This window comes from Coregonus clupeaformis, chromosome 16, assembly GCF_020615455.1.
Source record: "Coregonus clupeaformis isolate EN_2021a chromosome 16, ASM2061545v1, whole genome shotgun sequence".
Classification (NCBI taxonomy): Eukaryota; Metazoa; Chordata; class Actinopteri; order Salmoniformes; family Salmonidae; genus Coregonus; species Coregonus clupeaformis.
Genome location: NC_059207.1, coordinates 42335660 through 42349416, shown reverse-complemented (window position 1 = coordinate 42349416; position 13757 = coordinate 42335660). Strand labels below are relative to the sequence as shown.

At 43.4% G+C, this 13757-nt stretch overlaps 1 protein-coding gene across 1 annotated transcript in view; it reads right to left on the bottom strand.

Annotated features, from left to right (window-relative positions):
* Positions 1-13757, bottom strand: part of LOC121584695 (voltage-dependent N-type calcium channel subunit alpha-1B-like) — a 161591-nt gene that overhangs the window by 56959 nt on the left and 90875 nt on the right. Inside the window, exons 8-14 of the mRNA XM_045225721.1 lie at positions 5531-5646; positions 5105-5194; positions 3931-4012; positions 2433-2653; positions 2093-2205; positions 1859-1971; positions 1606-1737 (exon numbers count right to left, since the gene is read on the bottom strand). Of these exons, the coding sequence (XP_045081656.1) occupies positions 1606-1737; positions 1859-1971; positions 2093-2205; positions 2433-2653; positions 3931-4012; positions 5105-5194; positions 5531-5646 (867 nt within the window). The remainder of the gene's footprint in view (positions 1-1605; positions 1738-1858; positions 1972-2092; positions 2206-2432; positions 2654-3930; positions 4013-5104; positions 5195-5530; positions 5647-13757) is intronic.

Here is a 13757-nt window from a genome sequence, read left to right as displayed (position 1 = left end):
GGGTCATTGTCCTGCTGGAAGGTGAACCTCCGTCCCAGTCTCAAATCTCTGAAAGACTGAAACAAGAATTTCCCTGTATTTAGCGCCAACCATCATTCCTTCAATTCTGACCAGTTTCCCAGTCCCTGCCGATGAAAAACATCCCAACAGCATGATGCTGCCACCACCATGCTTCACTGTGGGGATGGTGTTCTCGGGGTAATGAGAGGTGTTGGGTTTGTGCCAGACATAGCGTTTTCCTTGATGGCCAAAAAGCTCAGTTTTAGTCTCATCTGACCAGAGTACCTTCTTCCATATGTTTGGGGAGTCTCCCACATGCCTTTTGGCGAACACCAAACGTGTTTGCTTCTTTTTTTCTTTAAGCAATGGCTTTATTCTGGCCACTCTTCTATAAAGCCCAGCTCTGTGGAGTGTACGGCTTAAAGTTGTCCTATGGACAGATACTCCAATCTCCGCTGTGGAGCTTTGCAGCTCCTTCAGGGTTATCTTTGGTCTCTTTGTTGCATGCCCTCCTTGCCTGGTCTGTGAGTTTTGGTGGGCGGCCCTCTCTTGGCAGGTTTGTTGTGGTGCCGTATTCTTTCAATTTTTAAATAATGGATTTAATGGTGCTCCGTGGGATGTTCAAAGTTTCTGATATTTTTTTAGAACCCAACCCTGATCTGTACTTCTCCACAACTTTGTCCCTGACCTGTTTGGAGAGCTCCTTGGTCTTCATGGTGGCACTTGTTGGTGGTGCCCCTTGCTTAGTGGTGTTGCAGACTCTGGGTGTCACGACTGTCTGTGAGATGCGGTAAACGAAGTCAGACGCAGGACACAGAACTCTCGGATACGTACTTTTAATACGAAAAGGATCCAAAAGGACACAGAAAATAACTCCACGCAGGGAGGAAATAACCCGCTCACAAAATAGACAACCGTGAAGGGGAAAACAATCACACACAAAGTACAGATGACAGACAGGGGTAATTATAAGGGAAACAATTAACATAATGACGAACAGGTGTAAACAATACAGACAAAACTCAACAAACACCGATAACATCGAACGGCAATAGCTAGTACTCCGGGGACGACGAACGCTGAAGCCTGCCCGAGCAAGGAGGAGGAGCAGCCTCGGCAGAATCCGTGACACTGGGGCCTTTCAGAACAGGTGTATAAATACTGAGATCATGTGACAGATCATGTGACACTTAGATTGCACACAGGTGGACTTTATTTAAGTAAATATGTGACTTCTGAAGGTAATTGGTTGCACCAGATCTTATTTAGGGGCTTCATAGCAAAGGGGGTGAATACATATACACGCACCACTTTTCCGTTATTTATGTTTTAAAATTCTTTGAAACAAGTTATTTTTTTCATTTCACTTCACCAATTTGGACTATTTTGTGTATGTCCATTACATGAAATCCAAATAAAAATCAATTTAAATTACAGGTTGTAATGCAACAAAATAGGAAAAACGCCAAGGGGGATGAATACTTTTGCAATGCACTGTAAGTGATATCCTCTGGGTCCACATTGTACATTTTGTTGTATATGTCTGTTACCCAAATACATTCAATTCAATTCAATACTGTGAGAGGCACTGGGGGGTTGACTCACATTCCCCCAAAGAGCTGCATGCCCAGTAGGGCAAACACCACGATGAAGAGGAAGAGGAGGAAGAGCAGGCTGATAATGGACTTCATGGAGTTGAGTAGAGAGACCACCAGGTTCCTCAGAGAGTTCCAGTACCTACAGGGACACAGGAGGAGGACGAGGAGGGGGAATACGAGAGGAGGTGCTACACATATAAGATTGTGTCATGTATAGTTTTCATGTCATGTTTTGGATGACAGGGTAACAGATCACTCACTTAGTGACTTTGAAAATCCTGAGCAGACGGAGAGCTCGCAGGACGCTGATGCCGTAGGAGGCCCCAGGTTTCACAACTGCCCAGATCACCTCAAAAATACTGCCTATAATCACCTAGAAGGAGAGTACATTGAATTACTTAAAATGTGCTTCTCCTTAATGCAATGCAATGTAATGTAATTCTCCACAATACAGTTCAGCAGTGCGGGTTTGATTGAATTTTAGTCTCACTTACTCCAAAATCAAAACAGTTGAAAGAGGAATGGAAGTAGTTCCTAGGTCCTAGTCCATACATTTTCATAGACATCTCAGTCAGAAACAAGCCCAGGAATACAAACTCTGCCAAATCTGCCAGGGAGAGGTAAAACACACAGATACATTCACTGAGTCAAATATGACCCCCCTGATGTCTGAAGTGAAGGCACTGATTAAATACAACTAATACACTATATAAGTGGTTGCGTTGTACAAACAGCAAATAAATAGAACGATAGGTTTGGTTGGTGTTGGTGGGGAAATGAACGATACTGTACAGTATTCCCTCAGATGCAGGGCGGGCATTGGGCAGGACTTACACAGTGCATAGGTGAGCCACTCAGGCTGGTCATAATGGACGATGGCCACACACAGTGTGTTGAGGCCCACCAGACACAGGACTGTCCAGTAGAAGCTATGGGCCTTGACCAGGCGTCTGATGGTGAAGCGGAGCCGCTTCTCTTTCCTCCGGAAGTAGGAGGCACTGTCGTTCTTGCTGCTCTTTTGGCTGGCCCGGGTGAACGGAGACCCTGGGGGAGCAGTGGGGGGAATAGCACACACACACTGGAGATAAAGTCACACAATCACCAATACAGTATTTCTCATAAAAATCATTTTAATGTAACTTGATGACCTGAAGGTTTTCACTTGGTGGGGACAGCCTCCAAACATCATTAGACTTGATGAGAGGAAAGATTACAAAATGACAGCTAATAAACTCCAGATCTGTACTATGGCTAAAACAAACCACATAATAGCATGCCAAATACAGCAACTTGTATGCAAATTAGAGGTCATTTATAATATGATCAATTGCAGATTGTTCTTTACATTTCTCTTAAATAATGCTGCATCATATTGTTCAGATGGACAGTATCCTTCTCAGTGTCCTCCTGGCTAGTTCTTGGTATCCGTAAAGAACTCTGTACACTGCCCTCCTCCTTTCTCCTACACCTCCTAGCCCCTGTGCCATAATAAACCCTCTGTAACTTAAATTAAACTAAAATGTAAAGTGGGGCTGGACCAAAAAAAGAAAGATGAAAAATGGTTCTATTAGCATCTCGTTAGTGGCCCAGGAGGAGAGGGAGAATCATCATTTCCTGGGCTATTTTCATCTCCAATTTTAATTTGGTATGAAGCCTCATAAACTCAGCACAAAGTCAGGATTGCCCTTTTCCTTTCTCCTTTTCACTCTCTCCCTCCATCTCCCTCTCCTTCTCCCTGTCATATCTCTTTTTATGGGATTCTAATACTGAGCCAAAACACATCATTTCCATTTAATTACTGTGCAGTGATGCAGATCTAATTGAGGAGTATTAATAATCACTTATGCAGCAGGACTGAGGAGTTCAAACAGATAGTAGTTGCCAACCGACCGCCAAGAAGGAGAGAACAGTTGGAGATGACTTTATTATTTTTTAATAAGAGGCTATTGCAATGCTTCTGTCATTAGTCATTCTTAAAGGTCACTTGTCTAACAGAATAGACAAAACCAGGACGCATTATGTCACATAATGGGAATAATAGGAAGTGTAGTTACTTATTGAGTTATAAAGGCTAGTATTCAACCCAAATTGATACATATTGTAGGCAATTGGGCCAATACTGCTAAAAAGACAAACTGCTAAAAATACAAAATGATTAAATATGCAACATTCCTCAATCGAAGGACAGTTTCAAAATATATTGTTCCAGACCTGCAGTTGAGACCAACATTAGAGACATGAGACAGCCAGTAGATAGGTAGACCAGTATATAGCAGTGAGCCGTGTGAAAGCTGACAGGTTGGTTGAGAGGTCACGGGCATTGGCCTTACCAACAGATGAGATGTCAGTGAAGTGGTCCTCGCCCTCCTCAGCATTGATCAGGTCATTCTTGCTCTTCTTGGCTCTTTTCAACACTGAACACACATTAGAACAATACCGTAGGGTTAGTATTTAGCACCAGACCAGAGGTCCTTGAACAGTATATCAGTATAACCATATTCCAGGCAGATAATGTATACAGTATGTGTGTTTGATGGATATGACATCAGCTCTCGGGGTATTAAAACCCTTGGCCTACATCTAATTAACATAATACAACAATTCCCATCAAAATCCATCTGTTTAAGCTAGAGACATCTGTTTTTTTGCATGGGCTGCTTAGACAGGGCTTAGACTCTAGAAGGTTATTAATACAGGACTTCTATCAGGCAACTAACTTACTTTCAAAAAAGAAGCCCACAACTTCAGCCCTTCACATTTATGACAACTTGTGAAACAGCATCTCATGGGAGGCCTCTCAGGTCTTGTTGGCTCAATAGACCATTCAAACTTGACTGGCAACACAGCCCCCTCACACACACTCTCCCAGGCAGGCTCTCTCTGAACTGTGGCGCTGTGCACTTCTTTCCTGTTGTAATCCAATTTACATGTGGCCCCAACACACATAATTGCTGTGGGTTCACACTCGGTCTGTGATTAATTCTGTGCTGGGCTAACAAGGCTAAAAGCAGCAGCACAATATCTAGACCAGAGAGGGTGGGTGGTATCAGCCCAAAGCCTGACACAGCCACAGCCAGAGAGGAGCCTGGGAAGACAGTCCTGGGCAGACCCAGGGAGACAACACAGACAAATCTCATTACATTTACATTTTAGTCATTTAGCAGATGCTCTTATCCAGAGCGACTTACAGTTAGTGAGTGCATACATTTTTTTTTTTTCATACTGGCCCCCCGTGGGAATCGAACCCAACTGAGCTACATCCCTGCCGGGCCATTCCCTCCACTACCCTGGACGACGCTGGGCCAATTGTGCGCTGCCCCATGGGTCTCCCGGTCGCGGCCGGCTACGACAGAGCCTGAATTCGAACCAGGATCGCTAGTGGCACAGCTAGCACTGTGATGCAGTGCCTTAGACCACTGTGCCACTCATCCCCAAGGTCCTGAGTTTTCCCTGATCAGATCAGGCGGTCTGACTGACCTAACTCAGGGCCCTAGTATACTCTTCACCTGGGTTGTTGTGTTTCCTCTTGTACCACGCTCCATCCAGAGGAGACTTCTCTTCAGCATGCTTGTCCTCCTCTGCCAGCATCACTTCCTCTGAAACAAATACACAGCCACACACCATAACATGAACACGCACACACGCATGCACCACGCACACACACACAGATTTCCAAACCATCAGCATAATTCATATTACATATCATAACGCCCTAAGACTAATGCTATGTCAACATAATGTAACATACTGTATCTTTCTAGCTATATATAAGAAAATGTGTGGCAGATTACTGCATATAGTATCAAATCACATTTGCCTGTAACTTACCCTTGAGCAAAATCTTAAGCAGTATTTAAGTAAACTTAAGTATTAAAGTAAAAGGTTATTAAGTATTAAAAGTAAAATGGAGAAGGAGTAGAGGGCAGTCTGACCTGCCTTGCATATCCATTCCAGGTATCCAGTCAGCTCTCTCTCGATCTGCTGCTGCCTGCGAAGCTTCAGAAACTCCTGCCTCTTCTCCACACGCTCACGCTCCTTGGCAAACTCCCTGTGGGCACAAACACACACACTTATCGAACAAGCCTGGGAGCAACACACACAGTTGTAGCTACAGGTCAGAGTCTGGAGCACTCATCTGCTGCAGTCTGCCTCCCAGCTGTGGAACTGGCTGTGGGTGAATCTTTTTGGAGAGACATTTCTAGAGTCTTTGCTTCCTCTACATGATTTTGCGAGTCCATATTGGCAATACAGTCAGGGGAGTGTGCAAACATCAGATCTCTATGGTTACACCATGAAGCAATCATATAGTCCAACCTATTTAATAAACAAACATTTACCCCAGACACAGGCCCACAGATCATTAGCTGGAAGCTAAAGTGTCCCACACTGTACAGTAAAGGACCATATGTATACTGTAACTGCACTCTACACCAGTGTTTCCCAACCCCTGGTCCTCAAGTGCCCCAACAGTTCACCGTTTCGTTGTAGCCCTTGACAAACACACTCATTGAGGGCTTGATGATTAGTTGAGAGGTTGAATCAGGTGTGCTTGTCCAAGGTTACAATAAAAATGTGTACTGTTATGGGTACTGGAGGACCAGGGTTGGGAAACAATGCTCTACACAATGCAATTACACTTTGACTTTGGAAATCAAATGAGCGTCATTCATTTTCATCAGTGCTTGTTCCGAATGCACTCACATTATGGAACAGTCAATGGAAAGAAGCTGAAAGGAGCATGTGGTAGTTTGTGTAACCACAGACCCACCATCTGTTATCTAGCCAATTAAATAGGCCCATTTGCATTTTTCTTACACAGGAATAGCTAGGCCTACTGCTGATTGGGTAAAGGATGGAATGGATAACCAAGACAAAGAGGGGGAGGCCTCACTCATTAATCTACACTGTGAAGCCACAAACACAACACCACTGTCGTCATCTCCCTGGATTGAGTCGCTGAGGTTGAGGACATGCTTTTATTTATCTTCCTCCTTCCACCCACAACTTCTCTGTGTAGTACTAGCTGCTTAAGACTTGTTAACGAGAGGGTTGGAGGGATGGAGGGAGGGAGGGAGGGAGGGAGGAGGAGAGAGGGAGGGAGGCAGGGGGGAGTGGAGAGATAAGAGACAGAGAAAGAGAGAGAGAGAGAAAGAGACAGCAGAGAGACAGAGAGGGAGATAGGGATAAAGCTCCACAAATACCATTTAGAAACTGTTGTCCTAGAGCACACAAAAAACTATACCTACCTCTGCCTAAACATCAGCACCACAGGTAACTTCCATAAAGCTGTGAACGATATGAGAGACAAGGCAAGAAGGGCCTTCTACGCCATCAAAAGGAACATACAATTTGACATTCCAATTAGGATCTGGCTAAAAATACTTGAATCAGTTATAGAACCCATTGCCCTTTATGGTTGGGAGGTCTGGGGACCGCTCACCAACCAAGAATTCACAAAATGGAACAAACACCAAATTGAGACTCTGCATGCAGAATTCTGCAAAAACATCCTCAGTGTACAACGTAAAACACCAAATAACGCATGCAGAGCAGAATTAGGCCGATACCCGCTAATTATCAAAATCCAGAAAAGAGCCGTTAAATTCTACAACCACCTAAAAGGAAGCGATTCCCAAACCTTCCATAACAAAGCCCTCACCTACAGAGAGATTAACCTTGAGAAGAGCCCCCTAAGCAAGCTGGTCCTGGGGCTCTGTTCACAAACACAGACCCCACAGAGCCCCAGGACAGCAACAGCAACACAATTAGACCCAACCAAATCATGAGAAAACAAAAAGATAATTACTTGACACATTGGAATGATTTGCCAAAAAACTAAGCAAACTGGAATGCTATTTGGCCCTAAATAGAGAGTACACAGTGGCAGAATCCCTAACCACTGTGACTGACCCAAAATTAAGAAAAGCTTTAACTATGTACAGACTCAGTGAACATAGCCTTGCTATTGAGAAAGGTCTCTGTAGGCAGACCTGGCTCTCAAGAGAAGACAGGCTATGTAAACACTGCCCACAAAATAAGGTGAAAACTGAGCTGCACTTCCTAAACTCCTGCCAAATGTATGACCATATTGGAGATACATGTTTCCCTCAGATTACACAGACCCACAAAGAATTTGAAAACAAATAAAATGTTGATAAACTCCCATATCTATTGGGTGAAATACCTGTGACCTGTTGCCACAAGAAAAGGGCAACCAGTGAAGAACAAACACCATTGTAAACACAACCCATATTTATGTTGATTTGTACTTTAACTATTTGCACATCGTTATAACACTGTTGAATTGAATTGAATTGAATTGAGAGAGAAAGAGAGATACACAGAGACAGACACAGCAAGAGAGAGAGAGGCAGATGAAGAGAAATGAGGGATCCCCTCCCTGAACGGTCTGCCACCACAGCTCACTCTGTGAGAGCCAAGCAGTGATTGGTGTCTCTCCCACGCAGGTCTGAGGGAAGCTCCTTCCTGCATTGCAGTGGCTGTGTGTGTGTGCGGGCTGTGAGGGCGTGGTGCAAGCTCCACAGCAGCCCCTCAGGCGGGGGAGTGAGTCAAACCACTCCTCAGCATGCTTTATACCAGCACTGAACTCTCTCTCTCTCTCTCTCTCTCTCTCTCTCTCTCTCTCTCTCTCTCTCTCTCTCTCTCTCTCTCTCTCTCTCTCTCTCTCTCTCTCTCTCTCTCTCTCTCTCTCTCTCTCTCTCTCTCTCTTTCATCTCTCTTATACACATAAACAGATTAGACATACAGGCGATCCCAGCTACACACTCTCTCACTCAGCCTGCACATCACATACAGTTCCACCAAATGCAGAGAGAATGCAGAGTAAAACACACCCACAACAAACAACCACTCATAGACACATTTTGCATGCACGCACGCTCAGAGCTGAGCACACACACACAATCAAACTGCTCAGAGCTGGACACACACACAATCAAACTGCTCAGAGCTGGGGTACTATGCCTGAAAATGTGAAACTGTTTTAAGTTAAAGCTACAGCATTATAATAAAGGACCTGGAAAATCTAAAGAAACTGAACGCTGTAGCCTACATATGCCACACAATATAAGCAACAAGAACATGAACATGAGTCAGAAGTCAAGGTTCAGACCGGGTGGTACAGTATGTGTATATTGCTTTAGTGTACAGCTGGGAGTTGTGGAGCTACTGGACACAGCATGGGCCTCCACCTGACTGACAGACAGACATTACCCTTCTGGGAAGGATCTGAAAAACCTGACCTTGCCGATGACACAACAGTGGTAGGCCTGATCACCGACAACGACGATACAGCCTATAGGGAGGAGGTCAGAGACCTGGCCGTGTGGTGCCAGGACAACAACCTCTCCCTCAACGTGATCAAGACAAAGGAGATGATTGTGGACTACAGGAAAAAGATGAGGACCGAGCAGAGGAGAAAAAAATAAGGGAGAGAGAGAGAAGGGAGGGGGGTCGAGAAAAAATATTAAAAGGCAGTGTGGTGCCTCAAGCTGGGCTGTCTGTGGCATTCCCTTTGTCCTACTGAAAGCCCTCACAGAGTGACCTGATGGGGTGATCTGAGGGTGGAGGGCAGGAGGGCAGGGGACATTAGGAGGGGTGATGAGATAAAAGATGAGCCTTGCTGCCCCCGCCTGCTGTCTCTGACCGCTGCTCCTGCGGCTGTGGCTTCTAAACCCTGTGTGTGGCTGCAGCCTGCAGCCCTGGCCCCCTGCAGGACAGACAGTGGCCTTTAGAATGTGACACAGCACCTTCACAGTGCATCAGTGACCTTTCACCCTCCTGACCACAGTAAACACAGCTGACAGGGTCTGGCGAGACTAGAGAGAGTAAAGCAGGCCCAGAGCAGGGAGAGAGCAGGCCCAGACCAAGGCCAGAGCAGGCCCAGAGAAGGGCCAGACCAAGGCCAGAGCAGGCCCAGAGAAGGACCAAGGCCAGAGCAGGCCCAGAGCAGGCCCAGAGTAGGACCAAGGCCAGAGCTGGCCCAGACCAGGGCCAGGTAGGCCCAGAGCAGGGAGAGAGCAGGCCCAGAGCAGGGCCTAAGCAGGGCCAGGGTTGGGGCCAGGGATAACAGGGAAGACATGAGACTAGGGAATGCTTTGAGCTGTTTAAAGAAGGATACAGGAACACAGACAGCTCAGATAAAGAGAGACAGTATAAGGTACTCAAGGCAGACGTTGGACAAAACAGGTGGTAACGTCAGACACAACAATAACAGCCACAATCATAAACTTCGCAGCTTGTAAATTCTCAAATTAGTATATAATTTATCATCTTGGTGACCATCAGAAGATGGCAAACATTTTTGTGCTGCTTGTGAGAGAAAATCAAATCCTGTTTTGGAGTGAAATGTTGGACTTTCACATCTCAAATTATTTCTCACTACAATATATGATCATGATATGTTAATACAAACATACTGTGTACAGTTTGTCATGTTTAACTGATGGAAATATCCATGGTTGGGTGCATGCTAATCGGTTATCATAGACTTTTACACAACAGTGTACAGTGCTGTGAAAAAGTATTTGCCCCCTTTCTAATTTTCTCTACTTTTGCACATTTTTGATACTGAATGTTATCAGATTTTGTTAAACTGGCCAATGTTATCAGATTGGACAGTTTTATGACTTAACAACAGGTCGTAAATACAGTGCAGACTTTCTCTTCCTTGCCATGAAGTATTGGGAGAAAGGACCCCATTGTTAACACAGAGATTCTTCCCGCCAAAACACCAACATCCATAATGGATAATAGTGGATAATGAAACAATATTTCTAACACAAAGAATGTGGGAAATGGTCGGTGGGGACTTAAAGAACAATCATGTCGAATTCGTTACTATGTTGTGATGTCATTAAAGACGGTGGAACAACATAACTGTATCTCTGGGGGTGTACACTTCCCAGTTATGAGGTTTGCATCTAATTGTTGTATAAAACGAATGATTAAGTACAATAATATTTTTGTGAAGATAACAATGTGATTTTAGCATTCTAGATGAGATGATTGTTTTCCATATTGACTTGTTCTCAGTCAGTGGCCACGCCCAGATGAGCACAAACATGATGAAACCCCCCCTTTTCTACTCAAGTATAAAACCCCTCGTGACGAAATTCACACCAGACCAAGCAGACTACGGTGTAAGCTGGATGTTGCAAATGGTTGAATGTCTACCAGACCAGGAAGCATGAAGCTGTGGATACACGGCTTAAAAGGGTTGACCCTCTACAGACCAGAAATGTGAGATGGTAGTCCATAAGTTTGATCTCAATCTCTACATGAGACCACGAACTAGACCTTATCATATCAGTCTGCAGCTGTACATGTAAAGAGTCGAGAACTTTCACTAAAGACACGAGTTGGGAAGGACAATCCCATCTCAGACAACCGTTGGTACATCTGAAGTATCTATTCTAATGAACACTCCATTCAAAGACAAGCCGAGTCTCACCAAAGTGGAACCAGGACACACAAACCCTTTTTGAGAAAGTGGTTCAACAGAGATACGACGATCAAGGACAGCTACGCATAAATATATACATTGCATTTCTTATCCGAATGAGCGGTGGTTAGGGTGCTAAGTATTATGATTACTGTGAGCGTAGTTTCCAAAATGTAACAACAATAGTTTGAATCTGTCTCTCACTTCCACTCTGACCCTCCTTCTCCTAACCACGCAGTCATGCTATTGTTAGTCCAGTCCACTAGGGACCTGTTTTCATTGTATTACGTTAGTAATCAATAACCTATATCGTGTGTGTGATTGTATTCTGTGTTATTATTTAGTTAGTTAGTAAATAAATAATTAAGCCAATTTGTGTATTGCTGATTCATCAATAAGGTTAGGGTTCTTGCAGGTTCAAGGATTATGCGACGCTCAGAATGAGACTGATAAGAGGCAATTATTTAATAAGTGACTGTTATCGATATATAACATATATATCTTCTAAGAGTTTAATTCGGGAGATGGTAACTCGTTAAACAACTTCTTCCGTGGTGCCCCAAATTCCTAATGAGTTAATTGTTCCATTAATTTAATCGAGTGACAATTAAACATAGTTAGTTGATTCGATAAATAACAGTCATCATATTAATGAAAGTCACGTCACGACAACTGATAGATATGTATATACAGTATTGCTCATCCTTGCTAGACAGCTTTTTAGCTCTTCCAGTCCTGGGTTTTTATCAGTTACAGATTATGCGTATTTGTTGATTATGTTTCAGCTACCACACCTTAAAAATAGAATGACGATGAGAGCTATTCTCACCCAAACTAAGCCGTATTAATAAAAGTGAAATCTGTTGTAGGATTAAAAACAGTAGAATAATAATTATTTTATATATATACAGTACCAGTTAAAAGTTTGGACACACCTACTTATTCAAGGGTTTTTCTTTATTTTTACTATTTTGTATAATAATAGTGAAGACATCAAAACTATGAAATAACACATATGTAATCATGTAGTAACCCAAAAAGTGTTAAACAAATCAAAATATATTTTATATTTGAGATTCTTCAAAGTAGCCACCCTTTGCCTTGATGACAGCTTTGCACACTCTTGGCAGCTTCATGGTTGCATTTCAATTAACAGGTGTGCCTTGTTAAAAGTACATTTTAGGAATTGATTTCCTTCTTAATGCGTTTGAGCCAATCAGTTGTGTTGTGACAAGGTAGGGGTGGTATACAGAAGATAGCCCTATTTGGTAATAGACCAAGTCCATATTATGTGTATATAGTGTGTATGTGTGTGTTTGTACCTGTGTGTGTGACTCTTCACAGTCCTCGCTGTTCCATAAGGTGCATTTTTATCAGGTTTTTAAAATCTGATTTTACTGCTTGCGTGAGTTACTTGATGTGGAATAGAGTTCCATGTAGCCATGGCTCTATGTAGTACTGCGTGCATCCCATAGTCTGTTCTGGACTTGGGGACTGTGAAGAGACCTCTGGTGGCATGTCTTGTGGGGTATTCATGGGTGTCCGAGCTGTGTGCTACTAGTTTAAACAGACAGCTCGGTGCATTCAACATGTCAATACTTCTTACAAAAACAAGTAGTGATGTTGTAATCTGTCCTCTACTTTGAGCCATGCGAGATTGACATGCATAATATTAATGTTAGCTCTACGTGCACATTTAAGGGCCAGCTGTGCTGCCCTGTTCTGGGCTAGTTGTAATCCCTCTTTGTGGCACCTGACCACACGACTTGGTAGTAGTCCAGGTGTGACAAAACTAGGGCCTGAAGGACCTGCTTTGTTGATATTGTTATTAAGGCAGAGCAGCGCTTTATTATGGACAGACCTCTCCGCATCTTAGCTACTGTTGCATCAATATGTTTTGACCATAACAGTTTACATTCCAGGGTTACTCCAAGCAGTTTAGTCTCCTCAAATTAACTAACTTATTTCTTGCCACCCATTCTGAAACTGACTGCAGCTCTTTGTAAAGCGTTACAGTAATTTCACTCGCTGTAGTAGCTGATGTGTATAATGTTGAGTCATCTGCATACATAGACACACTGGCTTTACGCAAAGCAAGTGGCATGTCATTAGTAAAGACTGAAAAAAGGAAGGGGCCTAGACAGCTGCCCTGGGGAATTCCTGATTCTACCTGGATTATGTTGGAGAGGCTTTCTTTAAAGAACACCCTCTGTGTTCTGTTAGACAGGCAACTATTTATCCACAATATAGCAGGGGGTGTAAAGCCATAACACAAGTTTTTCCAGCAGCAGACTATGATTCATAATGTCAAAAGCCGCACTAAAGTCGAACAAAATAGCTCCCACAATCTTTTTATCATCAATTTCTCTCAGCCAACCATCAGTCATTTGTGTAAGTGCCGTGCATGTTGAATGTCCTTCCCTATAAGCATGCTGAAAGTCTGTTGTCAATTTTTTCACCGCTTCCAAACTCACTTTACGGAATTCAAAATTACAATGCTTGTCTTTCATAATTTGGTCAGTTATACTTGGATGTGAAGTATCGGCATTTGTTACTGGTATGTCATGCCTAAATTTGCTAATCTTGCCGATGAAAACATCATTAAAGTAGTTGCCAATATCAGTGGGTTTTGTGATAAATTAGCCATCTGATTCAATGAATGATGTAGCTGAGTTTGCTTTTTTGCCAATTGATTT